General features: G+C 36.1%; 1 protein-coding gene and 1 long non-coding RNA gene across 3 annotated transcripts in view; one reads left to right on the top strand and one right to left on the bottom strand.

Moving 5' to 3' along the window:
• Positions 1–22,650, bottom strand: part of LOC125679296 (uncharacterized) — an 87,048-nt gene that overhangs the window by 55,494 nt on the left and 8,904 nt on the right. For both annotated transcript variants that reach the window (XM_048918408.2, XM_056154440.1), the window contains exons 4-6: positions 13,842–13,995; positions 2,608–2,679; positions 460–508 (exon numbers count right to left, since the gene is read on the bottom strand). In XM_048918408.2, coding sequence (XP_048774365.1) covers positions 460–508; positions 2,608–2,679; positions 13,842–13,995 — 275 coding nt within the window. The remainder of the gene's footprint in view (positions 1–459; positions 509–2,607; positions 2,680–13,841; positions 13,996–22,650) is intronic.
• Positions 18,632–19,381, top strand: LOC125676878 (uncharacterized). The gene is made up of 2 exons (XR_007370852.2): positions 18,632–18,857; positions 19,076–19,381. It is a non-coding gene; the product is annotated as an uncharacterized LOC125676878 (long non-coding RNA).

Here is a 22,650-nt window from a genome sequence, read left to right as displayed (position 1 = left end):
ACATTTCTTTGTCGGTGGCATCCAGTGAGCATCCAGACCTAGCTTCATCTTCTAAAGACGTTCTACTGCGTTTGAATTCCCCTACCCTGAATTTAACCTGAGCAGAAGATGGTGCAGAAGACCCATACACATCAGCTAACTCACCATGTATTTCCTTGCCTGTTTTTCCTTTTAAATACAAGTACTGGATTATAGCACGGTACTCAACTTTAGATGAAAAGCATGCCTTTGCATCACTAGCCATGTTTGACATTCAATATCTTATTAAAGAATGACTCGATACACGTGCAATTTTGTAGCCAGGTATAAAACATGTATTGAAACAAGGCATGAAAATCATGATTGTCTCAGCCAATCGGAAATGGGAGAGACTGGTTACTTATTGACTCGCCCTCGTAGCATAAATTAATCCCACACAGAAAAACGTATGTCTACAGTACTTCTTCTCATTATACGTACCCTGTGTAGACTAGTTCATTCAACTTGGTTCCAACTTTTTCATTCAGAACTGAAAATAACCAACTTGTGTGTAAAAGGTTCAAATTTGCTATGTCGGTGGCTTATTCATAAATTCATTTTCAACAAAACTTACTAAGAGTTGAGTCTGAAATCAACTATAAGGCACAAAAGAACTCCATCTTGCAACATCCCCCACTTTTCAAAAACCAGCTTAACTAGGATGTTGCTTATCACTGGCTGTCATGCACTTTTTGACAACAAGAGGCCCAAAGGCCTTGTCAGTCACCAGATTATTAGTTATAGTATCACTAGTGCCAAGGACTATGAAATCCTGTTCTGCATATCTAAAGCTAAATTCTAATATTTAGCAACAGTATAAAACAAGATGTATTCTTAAAACTTAAATGCCCTTAACAGTGCCTATACTGATGGAAAGCTTTACATAATATAATAAATGTAACATCAGCAATTTTTCTCTACCCACTGGTACTGGTACCGGTACCCATTCAATTGGGAAAAATAGCGTCAAAATCGAACAAATTGGGAATTTTCTACCAATGTATCGGCAAATGGTTTCAACTAAAATAAAAGAAAAAAGAGAACAAAACAAGAAGTAGTCATCTCTTTACAAACTTTTTTACAGTAATATTTGCTGTTGTGAGACATAAGGAATCGTCGTGAGGGAGGGGTTGGGGGGTTGGTTGTCATCGTGGTTTGCATTACCAGACATGTTAAAAGGAAATGGATTGAAGCACATGTTATTTTTAGTCACGGGAAAAAACCCAAAGATTTTTAAAAAATGTTTTCAATCCAATCGATTTTTTGTAATGTTTTAAATACCACTAATTCAGTACCTGTGATCCCTCACATATTCTAACAGTTTTTAAGAAGTTGGTCCCCCCCCCTTTTTTTTTTTTGGTTAGAATAATAAATTCCTATTGAGAATTTAGTATTTTAATGTTCACGTAATAATAATGTCCCGGTAGTATGACTTTTTAAACAAGTACGTATTTAGATCCGCCACTGTCTGCCTTATTATGACGTACGTCAAAACGTAGACATGACGTCACACATCATCTTAGCCTGCCTTTCATAAACATTGCACTCCGTTAAACATTTCGCTTAATGGTGCACTAAATTTTGGAGCTAGGAGGCCACAAGATTAGGATGATATTCTGCTTAAGTTCACAATCATATTCCAAGGTGTGACTTGGCGAGATCTCAGCCATTTTTGACAAGGGACTTCTGGGATTGGCGTCAAAAAATTTTCCTTGTTAGAGGTTGAGATTTAGCTCGGATTATTTCCCACGCTTTAGTCATTAGAGCTCGCAGTACAAGCCTGAGCTTGCTACTAGAACGTTTGTCCCGAAAACATCGCGAGATATTTTTGTGGTGGGTCTGGTTAAGTTTTTTTTTAATTAGATGGGTCATTGTAAAATGAGTTATATTAATTTGATGGGTCATGGGGCAATTTTTTATTTTTTTTTTATGGGTGCTTGGTATATACAATTCAATGAATTACTTTCTAGACATTAATTATTTTTCATTTGATTCCAAGTTTTCTATTCAGTAAAAATTGTTCAATTCTTTTTACAAAACTTCAGGGGTACATTGTGAGTCATATCGTGAGTCAGATACCTGAACTATGTTTGTGTGCTAGATGTAGATATTCTATTATGTAATTCACTTTGTAGTCTGAACCCATTACCCATGGGTCAAAAGTTTCGCAATTTTGATAGATATGTCTTACTTACTTGCCCCAACACCAATGCCCTTTTCCTAACACTACAAATTTTACAATATGTGATTGATCGTGATAACTATGTATAGGAGTAAAAGCAACTTCTGAAGATTGCATTAACTCTTTTTAAAGTTTTGGCTCCATCTCTTGGGCCCCCCTATGCAGACAGTGACGTACTCAAATTCACACTTCCATCTCCATATAGAGATGCTACATACCACATTTGGTACACATATCAAGTACATATAGTTTCTGACAATAAGTTGACTATGTTTAAAAGTTAATATCTAACAAATGAGCACATATAGTAACAGTGTATCTAAAAGGGTTGTGTGGTATGTGTGTGGTATGCCTGCCCCTAGTCTTAAAAGTCTGCTTTGCAGGCAACAAAAATATTTTTCAAATACCTCCTTTGATCTTCTTTCTCAAAACTCCATAGTTAATGAGACCATACAGCTCCTGAATTTCTTTCTTGACTTCTACAAACAATGACAAAATTTTAATGTGGATCTTATTTTCCAAGTAATAATTGTAACAGGATGCTGTTATAAAAGTCTCCCAAATGAACACCAATTGAATCCCTACCCAAACAAGAAAATTGCTTGAATTCCACTTTCTGCAGCTTTTCTGATTACCTGTTGTTCAGCATTTGCATGTCTGTCTGTTTCTCTGTAAACTATACATTTTTTACTTTTCCAGAACCATAGGGCTAATTCAACTAAACTTGCCATAACGCATCATTAGGCAAAGGGGATTCAAAAGTGTTCCATTGAAGGATCACACCCTTTCCAAAGGAAAGATGATTAACAAGAGTACCACAAACAGTACAATATACACCCGTCGGACAGTGAACTTCAACCTGGAAGCATATTGTGCACTATGAATTGATACAACACACATTCTGACTAGGAAAGCCTTAAAGTGGGTCATGGTGCACCAATCCATCTGACATGTGAACTGATTATGTATTTCTCAGGATGTCCATCACTCTCTGACAAAAAATAAGGGCTAATTTTAGGGCTAAAATTACAAAAATTTAGGGCTAAAATTAGGAATTTCCTAACTAAATTAGGGTAGTTTTAGACAATTCCTCTATACATTGTAGCACCATATAACACTTTGCTCCCCTATTTTGGCCCCACCCCTCTGGGACCAGGATTTTTACAAACTTGGATCTATTCTAAGTCAGAAAGCTTTCATATAAATTTCCACTTTTCTGGTTTAGTGGTTTTTGAGAAAATGATTTTTGAAGATTTTCCCTATATATTCCCATGTAAAACTTCGATCCCCGTATTGGGGCCCCACCCTATCCCCAGGGGGCCATGATTTTAACAAACTTGAATCTGCACTAAGTCAGGAAGCTTTCATGCAAATTTGAACTTTTCTGGCCTAGTGGTTCTTGTGAAGATTTCAAATGACCCAATCCTATTTTTGCATTTTCGTTATCATCTTCCCTTTAAAGGGTGCATGGTCCTTCATTTGAACAAACTTAAATTCCCTTCACCTATGAATGCTTTGCGCAAAGTTTGGTTGAAATTGGCCCGTTGGTTCTTAAACATTTGTCAGTGTACAATTTTTGCTATTATCTCCCCTTGGAGAAGGGTGTTGCCCTTCATTTAAACAAACTTGAACCCCCTTCACCAAAGGATGCTTTTTGCCAAGTTTGGTTGAAAATGGACCAGTGGTTCTGGAGAAGAAGTAAAAAATGTGAAAAGTAGACAGACAGATGGACAACGGACAATGAGTGATCAGAAAAGCTTACTTGAGCAGGTGACCTAACAAAATTAGGTAGGGTACCTAGGCAAAACATTTTATTTTATTGAAACATTTTATTTTATTTTTGCAAAGTTCTCAAAACATCTGTCCCACCTCTACAATGGTCTACAATGTAAACAACAACCACAGAGTTTTGTGAGCATAGGGCAGGAATGTAACGTGATTTCAGCAAATTCTGCTCTGGTACTTTATCTAGTCAAAAACACAACAGCACACTTCATAATGTGTTCCATATGATTTCTGATACCCTCCTTAATTGCCGTAATCGACACTAAAATCCAACAAGCATTCTGAGAGTATTGCATGGCAATACATAGTTGCAAAAATCACTGTACCACAACAATATTCAAAGTTCATTATGTATGTTATAGTAAATGGGAAAATTGGGGAACCAGGATAGGAATGGTTGGAAATCAACTACTATTTGAGTAGACCAGGAAAAAAGACAAATATATAATTAGGTTTAGGTAAACTGTGACATGTAGGTGATCATGAATAATTTAGCTACATTGTTGCATTACTATGCTAGAAGTTTTAATGAGTGTAGTACTCTTATCTACAGAAATAAGGAACTTAGATGTAAACTAACAATTCATGCTATTTTTCTAAGTCCAAGAGCCATAACTCAATGAAAAATCAAGGGACCAAGACGAAATTCAAACTTGATCTGTAACTTGTTATGGCAAAGTAAAGTACCAAATATCAAATGAATATCTGCAAGCACAAGAAAAACTAGAGGTACTGTGAGCAATGCTCACTAAGAATATCCCCTACTTACCCCAAAGGGTGTTGTTAATAGGTATAAATTACCTCTTTCCTGAGTGTAAAAATATGGTATGCCTTTGTAGAAGAAAATGGAAGATATAGTCTGAACACAAATCCATGGTATAAATCTATAATTTTGACCTTAAGACCAAAGGTCAAAAAGAGGTCATGAATGTACATGACACATAGTCTCATGGTCATACACCCATGTCTTATGGTATGACTATGTCAAAACCCTATAATCAATTTTGATCTTGAGGTCAAAGTTCAAAGGTCATATAGAGGTCATGAAGGTACCCGACACATCGTCTCATGGTGATACACTCATGTGTCAAATATGGTATGCCTATGTCAAAGAACAAAGAAGTCATGGCCCTGACACGAATCCATTGTAGAAACTTTTAATTTTGACCTTGACGTCAAGGTCATATAGATGTCATGAAGGTACTCGACACATCGTCTCATGGTGATCCACCTGTGTGCCAAATATGGTATGCCTACGTCAAAGAGCAAAGAAGTTATGGCCCGGACACGAATCTGCACAGACAGACAGACGGACGGACGGACAGACAGAGTGATTCCTATAACACCCCCCCCCCTGAACTTTGTTCGGAGGGTATAAAAATATACAGCTTACTCCACTTACATTGAAGTCGCTTATTTTGAAATATCGCTATTTTCAAGTAAAACAAATCCCCAATCTCAGTCTCTTAATCTCCTTACATTCAAATCTCGGTTAAATTGAAATGGTTTATATTGAATTAATATATATATATATATATATATATATATAATTAATATATATAATCAATTGTCAGTACACCGAGTTCAAAATGTATTGTTTTTTATAACAGCCAAATTGAAGTCATCTTTGAAGGTATTTGTCAAGGTTGGTGGCCTCATAATTACACAGGTAGGTAGATATTAAGGTGTCAGTTGATTGTTTTCATTGCATGTTTTATAGAAATAAAATAACAGTGGGGTAGAATAACTCTCTTGACAGCTTGTGGACAGGATCATTCGTAAAAATTACCTCCTCACTAAAAAGGTAAACTTTGTCACTGGACATAAAATACAAATTAGTAAGGCCACATTTAAAAAGAATGTTGGTTTGCCTTAGCCTGAGGGTCATAAAAAATATTGGGTCGGTCGGTAGGGATTTTTTTTTGTTGCTGAAAATATATTGAATATCAAAACTCTTGTTTTTATATTTTGTGTTCTTTTGATGAACAAGAGGTACTGTGAGCAATGCTCACTAAGAATACCCCCCACTTACCCCAATCTCCCAAAGGGTGGTGGTAATAGGTATAAACTACCTCTTTTCTAAGTGTAAAAAAGAAATGGCATGACAAACCGAACCATATTGCTATTTCGATGTCCAGTGCACGTGACCTTTGACCCCAAAATCGATAGGGAACATCTTCATCCCATGAGTAGTCCATATGTATGATATGGTGACTGTAGGTGGAAAGGATAACGCTTTAGAGCCCGGAAACCATATTGCTACTTCGATGTCCAGTGCGCTTGACCTTTGACCTTTTGACCCCAAAATCGATAGGGAACATCTTCATCCCATGGGTAGTCCATATGTATGATATGGTGACTGTAGGTGGAAAGGATAACGCTTTAGAGTCCGGAAACCATATTGCTACTTCGATGTCCAGTGCGCTTGACTTTTGACCCCAAAATCAATAGGGAACATCTTCATCCCATGGGTAGTCCATATGTATGATATGGTGACGGTAGGTGGAATTAGAGCCCGGAAACCATTGCGTCTACAGACGGACGGACGGACGGACAGACAGACGGACAACCCGATTCCAGTATACCCCCCCCCCCCCCCACAACTTGTTGCGGGGGGTATAATTAACCCTATCACAGCGAATTACTTGCAGAACTGTCAGAAACCTCTCTAAAAAGTGCAGTTTTAACTTCATGGACAGGAGTAGTTTGTGTATGGCTCATATATCATTTTGTTATTCTGATATGTTACTTGTTTTGTGGGTGTTTGTTTTCCAGGTCTTGAATATGTCCATTGTTTTTTCAAAATTGTCTAGAGTCTTGGTTGCCATGATTTTACTCTCAATGGCCAATGTAACATGCATGTATTATGCAACTGAAACTTGGTAGCATTGTTGTTGAACTAAAACATTATACTTATAAACCCAACACAATTTCATGTTCAATGATGTTGGTCAAACGATTTCTGATACATTAAATCCATGCTCCGCAGTACCTCGAATTACTGAAATGGCCAATGTTTTACCGAAATGCCTCCAGAAATACCGAAATGCCCATTAAAACTAACGAAATTCCCCTTTAAATCAATTTTTTAAAGTTAAATTGAAAGATTAGGGATTGATTCAATGTGTAAAATACCGTCTCTGAAGAAAAAATAACAAATTTTTTATTTTAAAAAAAGTCTTTTTATTAGAATTTGTGTCAATCTAAGGAAGGTAACTCGTTATTTTTCTTTCATTTAGCAGAATGTGTTCAACCATTATTTCCTAATCATTATATATATACATTGCTTAAGTTGAATTAAATCAACATTCATATATATATTTTGCAATTCAAACAAATATTGTATAGGGGGAAAAAATCATCGGTGATATACATGTATAAATTTTGCTAGAGTTATCTTTCTTTGAAAATCATGAATGCGAGAATTGAACACAATTGAATTTCCTAAATTTACAATCACAAATTTAAAAACGTTTTAACATAAAAGATTAACATATATAAACTTAATAAGCATTGATGTATATAATTAAAGGGGAATTTCGATACTTTTAGGTGGTATTTCGAAAACTAATTCCTGGGGGCATTTTGGTAAATTGCGGGCATTTCCGAATATTCGGGGTACCCATTTACATTTTCATCGGACACAGTTGTTGTTTGTGTCCATAATTATCGAATGATGCCTCGTCGGATAGATAAAATTCTACCAGTATGCCATGTGCCGAATCGATCATTTGAGCGCTTAAAATTGCAGTGATTTACAAAACGCCGCAAAGAACAAACCTAAAAACCAAACCAAACGCATCTTCACAAGTCATTCAAACGCTTTAATGATATATAAAATTGCATGGTATTGTGTCAAGCGTTTAAACAACATTGATAATGTTTCTAACTAACAGCATGACATGATGGTTGACCCAGTGGCTAGTACCTCCATGCGTGCTCACGCAACGGTGATTTAACAATTGAAGATAAAAGACGGTCAAGAGACTTTGCCAAGTGTCATGTTTCCATAGAAGACTTTCTTTTGTTAAAATTGCCAACTCCTATGGTGTTTTTAGACGGTGGCTATTTATAGCCATGCACTGTCTTATGCTATCGTTTCAGCGGGCATTACTGTATATACACGGGGACCCTAGTTTTATATGAAGGTCATGATGCAGAGTGACAGACATGAATGTCCAGTCTGTCAAATTTGTATGCACATCCTTGGTTTCTGTTGCAGTTCTAACTGAAAACACTATGAAAAAGGCCGCAAATAAAGCAGTGAGCGCATCCGAGTTGTTGATGGCTGGTGAGAGCCGAGAGGAAAAAAAGATGTGCAGATTGTTTTTAAAATAAAAATTTATGTCCGGTAAAAAATTTTAGCTGGAAGAGAGTTGGATCCCATTAGGATAAGTGGGATCTGCCCAGACTGTCTTCCTACCCTTGTTCCATTTAGATTGTGAAAATACATTCAGAAATGTATTAATAAACTTAAAATATGTTAATGATGTTGATATTTTGGTGATGATTTAATATATTTTTTCAAAACCATCACATTATTTTCCTGTCAAACATATCCAATAGAAGTATTCCTATGACAACCAATCTAAATGTAGAAACAATATATCTGGTACTAGTAGAGCATAGTCAGCATAAAGGAGTTAACTTTTGTGTTTTATGCTAGATATGTTTCATTGAAAAATATAGTTTCTTATAAAACATCTGGAAATAATCCTCAGCCAATAACGGGTGAAATGTTATGATTGAAAATTTACTTGCAATGCAATTTAAGCAAAATTTTATTTTGAAAGTATAAGATTCAATAGAACATTTAACTTGTGTAGTAATTAGGGCTATACGGACCGTGGATATCGGCCTGGATAGCTCAGTGGTTAGAGCACCTGACTAGTAATGCAGGGGTCCCGGGTTCGATTCCCGGTCCACCCAAAGATTTTCTCCTCCTTCCCATACTACAGTTGGCTTGCCAGGGGTGAAAAGAACCTGGGTTGATATTGAAAGACAATTATAAAATTATAATTGATCTTAAGGAGGGAGGAATGTAGTAATTTGGGCTAGACGGATTGTGGATATCGGCCTGGATAGCTCAGTGGTTAGAGCACCTGCCTAGTAATGCAGGGGTCCCGGGTTCGATTCCCGGTCCAGCCAAAGATTTTCTCCTCCTTCTTATACTACACTTAGAGTTTACAATGTTTTTGCATATTTTGAAAAAATAAAATTTATTTCCTACCTACCTACCCTATTTTTTCAGAGCTGCCAACATTATAAAATGGAAAATAGTAAGGTGGGGGTCAGGGGGCCGTTTAGACCCCCTGCCGCTGGAGATTTTTTTTATGAATAAACATGTAACCTGAGCAATTTTAGGCACATTTCAATTCCAAATTTAATGAATTTAGACATACTAATTATTATACATTTTACAACTGCAAAAGATCAAATACATCTTTTATTGATTTTACTTTCTAAAACTTGTGTAAAAAAAATATTGTTACATTAGTATATTGCATAATTTTACAGTTACTGAATCAGTTATTCTGGTAAGGTTTTTTTTATGTCATTTTCGCCGCTGTGAGAAATGTTGAAGTTTGTCAAACAGATTGTACACTTATACAAACTCCCCCTTTCTGACTTTGAAACGAATAGTTGTTTACAGTGTACTTGCATATTGTTCTTTGAAATTCTAGCTCCATTAGGTTTTCTCCTTTGGGGGAGTATTGTTGTTATTTATATCAACACATGCTTTACGTTTAGTAGCAGTTGCCATATTGTTTATTTTAAAGCATTAAAATGATCGAGACTATATAGATATAGATTATGCAAACAAACGTAGCAACGACTATAGCTTGCTTATTATAAAAGTAAAAACCAATGACGGACAGCTCTAAATATTTCGAAATTTCAAATAAGCAAAAATCGGAAGATGTACAGTGAAATCGTAAGGCGTATTTTCGGCCCTAAAATCGTAAGCCTTACGCCAAAATCGTGAGGGTTGGCAGCTCTGTTTTTTTCTGGAACGTTAGCGGAAACTCAACAATTTTTGTCGTTGGCCTTAGTTACCTCGTTACAAAATAAAAACAACATGCAATGTTCTTGATGTTAAGAAAAGTACCCCACAAAGATCATTGTTTACTTTCTGTTTTTGCTCTTTCCAAACTTGCATCTTAAACGAGGAATCTCATTGGATGATTTAAGTTTAGCTTATTGCGTCATCCCCTGTCCCAAACCCGTGTTTTGAATGGTGACTGATGTGAGCATGGTGCGAGGTAACGAATCAATAACCGTTGACTTGTGAAGATGAACCAAACGCGGATAGGAACTTGAAAGAAAAACAGAAGTCGGAAAATCGTGTGGGGAAAAAAACTTGGCAGAAATTATGTCATTAAAAACTTTCCAGTCGGGGGATTAAAAATAGGTCGGTCGCGCGATGGCAAACAAACTCCTTTTTAATTTTGGTCTAACTGCAATAGATAAGAATTTGAAGTCAAAATCTGAAATGACAAACTAGATTAACCACATTATTTTCAAACAGCTTGCCACTATCACAGTGCATGAAAGTAGTTTTTGCAAGGCCGGGTTCACATTAAAATCTCAAAATAAAGTCTATAACATCCAACGCGGACAACGACAATGATTTTACAGACAACATGCCACTTGCTGATGTTAGTTAGTGAACTTTATAAAAAAAAAAACTAGATGTGTCGGCAATCAACGAAACGGAACAAAACTCAAACCCAATCTGTAACTCATCAATATACACCTGCATACAAAAATCAGTTCAATATGAGGCGTTTAAAATAAGTCCGGAAAACTGGTCGTAGCAGTAATTTTTCTACGATAAAGGGGCACAACTCCATAACAATTAATGAACTGGAACAAAACTCAAACTCGATCTGTAACACATCAATACACATCTGCATATATGAAATCAGTTCAACATCTCTAGGAGTTTTTTAAAAAGTCCGGAAAACTGGGTGTCTTGGAAGGACGGAGTAAAACTATATCCCCCAACCACTTTGTGGTAACTGAAGCAATTACCTGTAACTTGTCAACACCTTCCATAAACAAGAGGCCCACACGCCTTATTGGTCACCTGATTATTAGTGAAAAAGTATCACTACTTCCATGGGCTATGAAATCTAGAAAAAATTTCCTGTTCTGAATATCTAAGCTAAATTCTAATGTTCAGCAACAGTATAAAACAAAATGTGTTCTTAAAACTTCACTGCCCTAAAATGTGCATACACTGATGAAAGGCTTTAAATAATAGGTGTATCAACATTAAAACATCAAAAGATATGACTAATTTGGACTCATCCTAAAGTCATACCCCTGGGTTGTGAAATTCACCATTTTTTGTACATCCTTTTCTGCTATTCCTAAGTATGCATTTAGATTTTACACAGTATCAGCAAACTTACACATAAATACTATAGACTAAGTTTGGCTCCACCCTGGGGTCAAAACCCTTACTCTGGGGAAAATCAAATTTACAATTTTGGTAAAAGACTACCTGCTCTATCCATTTAGTTTCAATTTAGTATCAAAAGCACTAAAAAAAATGGTATTTAAGTGTTTTACACATAAACACTATATAACAAGTTTGTCCCCGCTCTGGGGATCATGAAACATCACTATGCATTAAGTTTTTCTTATATGTGTGTGGTTCTTGAGAAGAAGATTTTTGAAAATTTATCATTTTTGGGCAGTTTTTGTCCTACCCCTAAGGGCCCCAGGGTTGCAGGAATCCTGAAATTTACAATTTATGTTCCCTTTGTTCCAAATATATTTCATACCAAATTTGAAAAGAATTGGAATGATAGTTATCAAGAAGTAGTTAAAAATGTCTATTGTTCACACATTTAATAACTGACCATTTGGCCCCACCCTGATACCAAAACCCCTACCCCTGGGATCATCAAATTCAAAATTTTAGTAAAGGACTATCTGTTCTTTCTAAATATCTATTTACTTTCAATTTTGTATCAATAGTACTAAAGAAGATGTTATGTAAGTGTTTTACACATAAACACTATACAAGAGGCCTACAGGCCTTATCAGTCACCTGAATACTAGTGAAAAAGCATCACTACTTTCATGGGCTATGAAACCTAAAAAAAATTTCCTGTTCTGAATATCTAAGCTAAATTCTAATGTTCAGCAACAGTATAAAACAAGATGTGTTCTTAAACCTTCACTGCCCTCAAAAATGCATACACTGATGAAAGGCTTTTAAATAATAGGTGTATTAACACTAAAACATCAAAAGATATGACTAATTTGGACTCATCCTAAAGTCATACCCCTGGGTTGTGAAATTCACCATTTTTTGTACATCCTTTTCTGCTATTCCTAAGTATGCATTTAGATTTTATACTGTAACAGCAAACTTACACATAAATACTATAGACTAAGTTTGGCTCCACCCTGGGGTCAAAACCCTTACTCTGGGGAAAATCAAATTTACAATTTTGGTAAAATCTACCTGCTTTATCCATTTAGTTTCAACTTAGTATCAAAAGCACTAAAGAAAATGTTATTAAAGTGTTTTACACATAAACACTATAGAACAAGTTTGGCCCCACCCAGGGGTCAGAACCCCTACCCCAGGGATCATGAAATTTACAATTTTGGTAGAGGCTTTCCTGCTCTACATTATTATGCATTTAGTTTTTCTTCCATGTGTGTGGTTCTTGAGAAGAAGTTTTTTGAAAATTGGTCATTTTGGGGCAGTTTTTGCCTAACCCTTAAGGCCCCAGGAATCCTGAAATTTAATAACTTATGTTCCCTTTGTTCCAAATATGTTTCATACCAAATTTGAAAAGAATTGTAATGATAGTTATCAAGAAGAAGTTAAAAATGTCTATTGTTCACACATTTAATAACTGAACATTTTGGTCCCACTCTGATACCAAAACCCCTACCCCTGGGATCATCAAATTTACAATTTTGGTAAAGGACTACCTGTTCTTTCTAAATATCTATTTAGTTTCAATTTAGTATCAATAGCACTAAAGAAAATGTTATTTAAGTGTTTTACACATAAAAACTATATAACAAGTTTGGCCCCGCCCTGGAGTCAGAACCCCTACCCCGGGGATCATGAAATTTACAAGTTTGGTAGAGGCTTTCCTCCTCTACAGTATGCATTTAGTTTTTCTTACATGTGTGTGGTTCTTGAGAAGAAGATTTTTGAAAATTGGTCATTTTTGGACAGTTTTTGTCCTGCCCCTAAGGCCCCAGGGGTGCTAGAATCCTGAAATTTACAATTTCTGTTCCCTTGTTCCAAATATGTTTCATACCAAATTTGAAAAGAATTGGAATGATAGTTATCAAGAAGAAGTTATTTTCAATTTAGTATCGATAGCATTAAAGAAGATGTAATTTAAGTGTTTTACACATAAATACTATATAACAAGTTTGGCCCCGCCCTGGGGTCAGAACCCCTACCCCGGGGATCATGAAATTTACAATTTGGTTGAGGCCTTTCTGCTCTACATCACCATGCATTTAGTTTTTCTTCCATGTGTGTGGTTCTTGAGAAGAAGATTTTTGAAAATTGGTCAATTTTGGGCAGTTTTTGCCCCGCCCCTAGGGCCCCAGGGGTGATGGAGTCCTGAAATTTACAATTTATGTCCCCCTTGTCCCAATGATGTTTCATACCATATTTGAAAAAAATTGGACTGGTAGTTATTAAGAAGAAGTTAAAAATGTCCAATTGTTAATGCACGGTGGACGACAACCAATTGCAATTGCTAAAAACACTTAAATTTTGACTGGTTTTCTATACACATTCTTCAATATGGTAGTAATTGGGAATATCAACAAATATTGCTAAAGCTTGGAAATATTTGCATACCTGTGTCAACTTTAATGAACTTTGAGATCTTATGCCAGGTTCGATAATAAAGATGTCTAACTTGGTCTTTGTTCTTAATGAGTCCAGGAACTACATTTTTCCTCCTGCATTTGGTCGCAATCCAGTTCTGAATGGCATCGAAATCTTTTCCATGCTGAAATTTTTGTTTGATTCATTACCCTAAAGGTTCCTTAATTTTTTTCAAATTCTTCAGCACCAGTCATCTCAGAAAATTCAATAGTTTTTCTCAAGATTCAGAATACATTGTAGAGATATAAACATAACATCAAGTTTTGTTTGTAATGCATATAATATACCGAATACACCAAAATTCTAAGAAAAATTTTTGTTATTCAATTATCATTGAACTATTGAAGGAGAATGCTTTTGGTAAAATCAAAGGTTTTCATAAAATAAGAGGCCCATGGGCCACATCACTCACCTAAGCAGCAGTTTACAAACAAAATATTTAACCTATAATTTTGTATCCTCTTAAGTCAAAGGAGCCATAGTTAAACAAATTTTATGCAACTTATAGAAGAATTCTTGCTCCTTTCACAGTTTCAGAACCTTTTGTTCAAATAAGAAGCCCATGGGCTACATTGCTCACCTGAGTCACATTGCTCACCTGAGTCACATTGCCCCTGCTGTTGTTCACCTGTCACAATTTTCAAAAGATTTTATTCAATCTTCATTCCCATGTAAAGTTTGGACCCAATATTGTGGCCCCAAATGGTCACAACATAACCATAATACAAAGTCACAAGGTCAAAAATCATGGTATGAAATGTAAGGTCTTGCCCTAAGGAATCTATATATAGACAAGAGGCCCACAGGCCTTATCAGTCACCCAAATACTCGTGAAAAAGTATCACTACTTCCATGGGCTATGAAATCTAGAAAAAATTTCCTGTTCTGAATATCTAAGCTAAATCTAATGTTCAGCAACAGTATAAAACAAGATGTGTTCTTATTAAAACTTCACTGCCCTCAAAAGTGCATACACTGATGAAAGGCTTTAAATAATAGGTGTATTAACATTAAAACATCAAAAGATATGACTAATTTGGACTCATCTTAAAGTCATACTCCTGGGTTGTGAAATTCAATATTTTTTGTACATCCTTTTCTGCTATTCCTAAGTATGCATTTAGATTTTATACAGTATCAGCAAACTTACACATAACTACTATAGACTAAGTTTGGCCTCACCCTGGAGTCAAAACCTTTACTCTGGGGAAAATCAAATTTACAATTTTGGTAAAAGACTACCTGCTCTATCCATTTAGTTTCAATTTAGTATCAAAAGCACTAAAGAAAATGTTATTTAAGTGTATTACACATAAACACTAAATAACAAGTTAGACCCTGCCCTGGGGTCATAACCCCTAACCCGGGGATCATGAAATTTACAAGTTTGATAGAGGTCTTCCTGCTCTACATCACTATGCATTTAGTTTTTCTTACATATGTGTGGTTCTTGAGAAGAAGATTTTTGAAAATTGGTCATTTTTGGACAGTTTTTGTCCTGCCCCTAAGTCCCCAGGGGTGCAGGAATCCTGAAATTTACAATTTATGTCCCACTTGTTCCAAATATGTTTCATACCAAATTTGAAAAGAATTGGAATGATGGTTATCAAGAAGAAGTTAAAAATGTCTATTGATCACACATTTAATAACTAAACATTTTGGCCCCACCCTGATACCAAAACCCCTACCCCTGAGATCATCAAATTTACAATTTTGGTAAAGGACTACATCCTCTTTCTAAATATTTATTTACTTTCAATTTAGTATCAATAGCACTAAAGAAAATGAGTGTTTTACACATAAACACTATATAACAAGTTTGGCCCCGCCCTGGGGTCAGAACCCCTACCCCGGGAATCATGAAATTTACAATTTTGGTAGAGGGCTTTCCTGCTCTACATTACTATGCATTTAGTTTTTCTTACATGTGTGTGGTTCTTGAGAAGAAGATTTTTGAAAATTGGTCATTTTGGGGCAGTTTTTGCCCTGCCCCTAAGGCCCCAGGGGTGCAGGAATCCTGAAATTTACAAATTATGTCCCCCTTGTTCCAAATATGTTTCATACCAAATTTGAAAAGAATTGGAATGATAGTTATCAAGAAGTTAAAAATGTCTATTGTTCACACACTTAATAACTGACCATTTTGGCCCCACCATGATACCAAAACCCCTACCCCTAGAATAATCAAATTAAAGGACTATCTGTTCTTTGTAAATATCTATTTACTTTGAATTTAGTAAGTGTTTTACACATAAACACTATATAACAAGTTTGGCCCCGCCCTGGGGTCAGAACCCCTACCCGGGGGATCATGAAATTTACAATTTTGGTAGAGGCCTTCCTGCCCTACATTACCATGCATTTAGTTTTCTTACATCAGGGCTCGAAATCAGCGAGAAATACTTGCAAAATGTGAGTACATTTGAAAAATAGCGAGTAAAAATAGTGGACGCTCGAAAATCTTAGCGAGTGGTGATTTACAAACCATAATCGTATCGTATCCGTTTTATACAGCGATGTGCTATTCCCTTTTCTTAAACTTGCATTCAGAATCATACAAACGCTTACATAAACGACCGATTTCAACAACCGTTTCTATCCGGATTTCTCTTTTATGATTTTTTAAGAAACTCGGGAGTCAAACAAATGCTTTAGAGGTCAGACATCGCATCATGATGAAAAATATAGACATGTGCCATGAGTCCTGTTCACTTATAGGGGGTGATTAAATTGAATTCCAAGCATGAGGTTTTTGTTATTCATTTATCGGAGTCTATATTTTACCAAGTCTTCTGGTAGTCATTTTTATCAGAATGACCTACATTGTATCTATATTAATTCATTGTCATATTGATGTCGGGTTGTAGTGAAGACACGGGTGCACTGCTCAACGCGTAGACGATTATCAAAAAAAGTTCATGGGGCTCGTGATCGTGCTGCTTATAAACCATGAGTCCAGAATCACTAGTTACACCCCTGATGTGGCAAATAGTGTTATTAGCCAAATAGATCATCTAATTAATTTTTTTTTTATCATAACCCCATTGTCAGTGAAATTCTTTATGATTTGGAGATATTTGAGTTCATAGAGACAAAAAGGTGACCTCCAATCGATAATTTTTATTGGAATTTTGAATCTCGCTATAGGTCGATTTCTCGAGCAAATCTACATCATCCTTTAGCAAAATGGGTATATATATTTAGCAAGAGCTAATTTAGCAACTTAATAATTCTAGGAGAGATAATTATTACCTTAGATATGGAATAAATTGTTTTAGCGATATTTAATTTTAGCAATCTCATCACTCTCGCTAATAATACCAAAATTAAATCCTCGCTAAAAATACTGCATATAAGGTATATGTAACTCTAACAAGATATGACTAATTTGGACCCGTCCTAGAGTTAAAACTCTGGGGTTGCGATATTCACAATTTTGGTATATCCTTTTCAATCTGCTTTTCCTAAATGGGTACCTGTAAAGTGCGAAACGAAACGAAATCTACCGAAACGAAACCCACCGAAACGAAACGAAACCTACCGAAACGAAACAGATTGTATAACCGAACTCTTTTAATTATAATAATTAAAAATGGTATCTTAGGCCCCTGTGAAAGTTACCACATATAAATAAAATTCGCCTCCCCTTTGATGTAGGCTTTCAGCTTGACTGTTACAAAGTTTTAAAAGTTGGAAAGGGGGGAGTAAGCAGAAAGTACATATCCGTAGTTGATTAAATGCCATGTACAATTAGTTTCGGATCCATACATTTCAGAACCGAGGGTTACAGTCTCAGAGATCTGGGGAAACACACTATACGAGGGGTGGGGTCGCCGACGTTGGATCCGCCTTTGGGCATAGATACATTGTTTGAAGAAGCTGGTGTCTGAGAAAATTGAAAGCAGGAAGAGCTCTTAACCTCTTATTTTATCTCTAACTGCTGAGGTGCGAGTACTTTCAATAATGGAAAAACTCTATACATTTGGGATGTTGCTAAGACGGGGAATTGAAAACGGGACGGAAAACGGATTTTTTTTAAATGCAATAATATTAGGAGGAGGTCGGCATTTTGTAAACTGAAAAGGCTTATGAACAAGGGGATTTTAAGCAGAAATCACAAAGAGAACGGGAGGACATATTCAGAATCCACCATTTGATATACTACATACAAATACACAATATCCACATGTATACATATATTTGTCTTTAGAGCAAAAAATACTGAAACATGTATTTATGTCCAAAATCGGATTCAACGCCGACGACCCCATCCCTCGTTTAGTGTGTTTCCCCAGACCTCTGACCTGTGAGACTGTAACCTTCTTTTCTGAAATTTATGGATCTGAAGCTAATTGCACATGGTATTTATGTACTTTGTGCTTACCCCCCCCCCCCCTTTCCAACTCTTAAAACTTTGTATCAGTCAAGCCGAAAGCCTACATCAAAGGGGAGGCGAATTTTATTTATATGCATACATGCCAACTTTCCCGATTTAGGCGGGATCTTCCCGATTTTACCCTCCGGTCCCGCTTTCCCAATCGGGAAAGCAAAATTACCCTAAAATCCCGATTTGAAATTTTTTTCGACCAAAATTTCCGATTTCACGATTGAAAACGAGTTTGAAAGCGGGATAATCGTGAAATCTCGTGAGATTTCATATTATCAACCAATGAAATATCCCGAATTTTGAAATCCCGCGTCATTTCTGAACTGGTCAATCAGAAATCGGGACAATAGTCAGCCATTGCTGTTTACTTGTGTCACATGGTATCGGAGTGATGTAATTTACTTGGTCTGCCCGTGTCGGGGTGCTTATTGGACAGTGCGAAGCATGTTTTGATAGTAATTAATCGGGAAGACGGATTTCAAATTGACATATCCTTTACACAAACGTGAATGGCAATGATAATAGTGTCACCACCAAACAATCGGACATTCCCGATTTTTGCCTCTCGCTGACAGCATCCAAAATATGCAATATTAAAGGTACGTAAAATATATGTTTTTCCAACTATGATATAGGCTACCCGAATCTATCTGTCTATAGCGATGTATTACATAGTCTATATAGTGTAATATTCAATAGACTTTGTGATGCGTAATTTGCACAAGTCTGTACTGAATTTTATATTAGCAAGTAGCCTTTAATATTTTACAAGTAAAAACGTATATTTTGATGTGTTTTTTCCTGGTAATTATTTCAGATGTCATGGATGCAAAGGTTTTGTTCGCAAACTTCATAGCAGGGCAGATCACTCCTTTTCTGGTTGCAATGCAGATTGTTCCACCAGACTCTGCAAGCCCATGAAATAGTTTACAGACAAGCAAGATCGCCTTTGTAGTCGTACCTAAATGCATGTGCTTTAATTTAAATTTTGATATATAGACCAGCCAATGTATATATGGTGTAAAAGGATGCAACTTTAAGTATTATTTGATAATATGTATGTGATTTGTTGGAGAGGATTTTTTGCTGAATAGATGATTTTAATAAAATACTTATCTATATCTTTCAAAGTTTGTTTTTTTTTTATATAGTTTTGTTAAAGTTAATGGTCAAACACACTTGATGTATGATACATGTATAATGATTAGATTGATATTTTATTTGAAAAGACAAATATTTATTTTCATGGTAAAATGTCGTGAATTTTGAGCGTTGAAAAAAGGTCGTCGTGCGCAAAATCCCCCATGGGGATTTTCAAAAGTTGGCATGTATGTATATGTGTAAACTTTAACAGGGGCCTAAGATGCCATTTTCAATTATTATACTTAAAAGAGTTCGATCATACAATCTGTTTCGTTTCGGTGGGTTTCGTTTCGTTAGATTTCGTTTCGTTTCGATTTCATTTCGCACTTTACAGGTACCCTTTCCTAAATATGCATTTAGTTTTTATAACTGTATCAGCAAACTAAAAGAATGCTTTCAAATGATGACTTTGATCCCACTCTAGAACCAAAACCCTGGGATCATGAAATTTACAATTTTGGTAAAGGAATACCTACTCCTTCTCAATATCTATTTAGTTGCAATTTAGTATCAACAACATCTACACTATATATTAAACATATACACTATATAAATCAAGTTTGGTCATGCCCTGGAGAACCTCTATCCCGGGAATCATGAAATTTACAATTTTGGTAAAGGCCTTCCTGCTCTACATCACCATGCATTTAGTTTTTCTTACAGATGTTGCATAAAGGCCTGGTCATGATGCATCTAAATATGAAACAAGATATGATTATAATCTACCGATTATAAAGTCTCCCAAATGAAGTACTGGCTGTTTAAAAGTGGCTTTTTCTGAGTACTACTATTTTCCTCCCTTGATGAAAACCATGCGAATTTTAACTTCAAAATCACAAAAGCTTCGAGTTTTTCAAAACATCTCCCTTTTTTCCTTTAGTAAAACTGGTGTCACTTGACCTTGATCCTAGTTTGCAGGTCCCAACATCCTCTTATCATTTTTGATGATCCCATGTCTTTATCAGTCATGGTTCATAGATAAAAGCCATTGCGCCCTCTGAGCTTCCCCCATTCTTCTTCCACGTGTTAATCCGCCCGTAGATTTCACGCTTTTCATCAATACCTGATCTACAATTAAATCAGTAGACAAACCTGACCAATACTGATCGGTTCTACGTAAAACATGGTTTCCCTTCATGAAATGGTTATATACCTCTGGGTAGATTTTGTCTAGGTCCTGCATTTGAGATAGATACAAATACAGATTTAGCATACAGATTTGTGACCTGCAGCTGCAAAATATGGCAACATTTCCTGCAATGTCGATAGATGAAGCTGCCAATCCCATGTCCTTTCTGCAACCAAGAAGTGTTTCAAAATGGCAACCATCTCAATAAATAACAGCCATAATTTTGATGTTCGAGATTGTTTGATTTCATTCGTTTTATCTTGAATGCGCTTCTCCAATGCAGGGAAAACAGGATCATCAATAGCTGGCTGAACAGAAATGCCTTTCGAGCATAGACAACTGTAGAACTCATCTGCTTTGTCTGAAATGGGATTTGCCTCCTTAAAGTCACTTTCAACTTCATCACACTGATTCAAACCAAATATATGCTTGTTCAGTGTGCAGTGTCTAAAAGCATTATTGCTCCAACTGCACAGGAAACTGCCTTCCCACTTAACATATGACTAACAGCGTTTGGGGCATACATGAGTTCTAGTATTTCTCTAAGCCCAGAGCCTGACATAATTCTTCCGATACTGCCAAGAAAACTCATCTTTGCGTAGAAAGATCCAAGACGCACAACTACAGTGCTCCCTTGATATATTGCCAACTTTTGTTTAAAATGAATTTGGGCAATAAAGCGGGGGTGGCATTATAACAAATTCACCATTACGGACAATTCACTGAGCAATCAAAAGAAATTAAATACCATAAAGTTATTTGGACTCCATTTCGTATAAACATTTAAATTATCTGGAGTTCCATTCTGCAATTATTAGTAATAAACCTTGCCACCTGAATACCTTGTCCAAACTGTCACACTTCACTGCACCACTATCAAAGTACAGGTGTGATTACCGATGTGTGTTAGGTATTTGGCATCATTATCAAGAGTAAACCCTATAAAATTTGACCATTTGTTTGTGAAAATCAGTGGCATATGGCATTATGCAGGGTTGGCATTATAATCTGTTCTTTAGGATTTTCAGGCAATAAACGTGGGTGGCATTATAACGGGGGCAATATATCGAGGGAGCACTGTATGTTGCTACATTCCTCACTGCTTGTCATCATAACTGCTTTCCAATACAATGGTTGATCAAAAGTTATGATTGGAGTTCGATTATGTCGTGAATCTTCTTTAGAAACAAACATCAACGTTGAAAAAATGCAATTCAAATCACTTGAGTTCAGATCAATCATGGACAAAAACGTTATATCCGAAACCCCTTGATTATTGCTTTCTAGAACCATTTGCATGATCACAGACCAACCAGGCAAAGGTGATCTTAAAGGCCTTACAACATTTCTCAAGATGTCGATCTTCCAAGAAAAGTTCATGCTTTTAAGAGGTCTCAGCTCTTGGAATTTAAGTTGCGTGAACTTCTTGTGTTTTTCCACATTGAAGTGAAATACACTGAGTGGCCAAAAGTATTGCAACAAACATGGCTGACGTCATCACAATTATACTCGCTTCAAATTTTATTTTTTATTGCTGACGCGTAACAAAGTAAGCTTGGGTCGTGATGTCAGGTATGCGAATTAACTAGGGTACGAATTATATGGGGAACCGTTTGTAATTCAAAGTAGCAGACGATTTCCGGTAAGGTATCGAATGAAAACAATGTCGAAGAATGAGAGAGAATTGTCAAAGGACCTAAAGGAAAGGATTGTAATTCTAAATTCAAAGGGATTTAATGACAACAAAATTAGTGAATCATTGGGAATCCATCGAAGCACTGTTGGACGAGTTTTGAAAACATTCCGTCAAAAAGAAAGTGTTAAAAACGATCCCCGGAGAGGAAGGCCCCGAGTGATAGATGAGAGGGGTGATCGGAAAATTGATCGCTTTCTGAAAACTAACAGAAGACAATTTCTTCAAGACATTACATCAACTTTTAATAGGAATGAAGGTACAAATGTGTCCATGAGAACTGTTCATCGTAAGTTACACCAGGAAGGATACAGGAGGGGCAAAATTCAGAAAACGCTTACAATCGCTAAAGTCAACAAACAACGTTGAATTTTGTGGTGCCGAGGAAAAGACATTGGAAACCTGAACAGTGGTAGAAAGTTATTTT

Source organism: Ostrea edulis, chromosome 2 (assembly GCF_947568905.1).
Source record: "Ostrea edulis chromosome 2, xbOstEdul1.1, whole genome shotgun sequence".
Classification (NCBI taxonomy): domain Eukaryota; kingdom Metazoa; phylum Mollusca; class Bivalvia; order Ostreida; family Ostreidae; genus Ostrea; species Ostrea edulis.
Note: the sequence above shows the minus strand (reverse complement) of the source record. Positions and strands in the feature narration are given on the sequence as shown.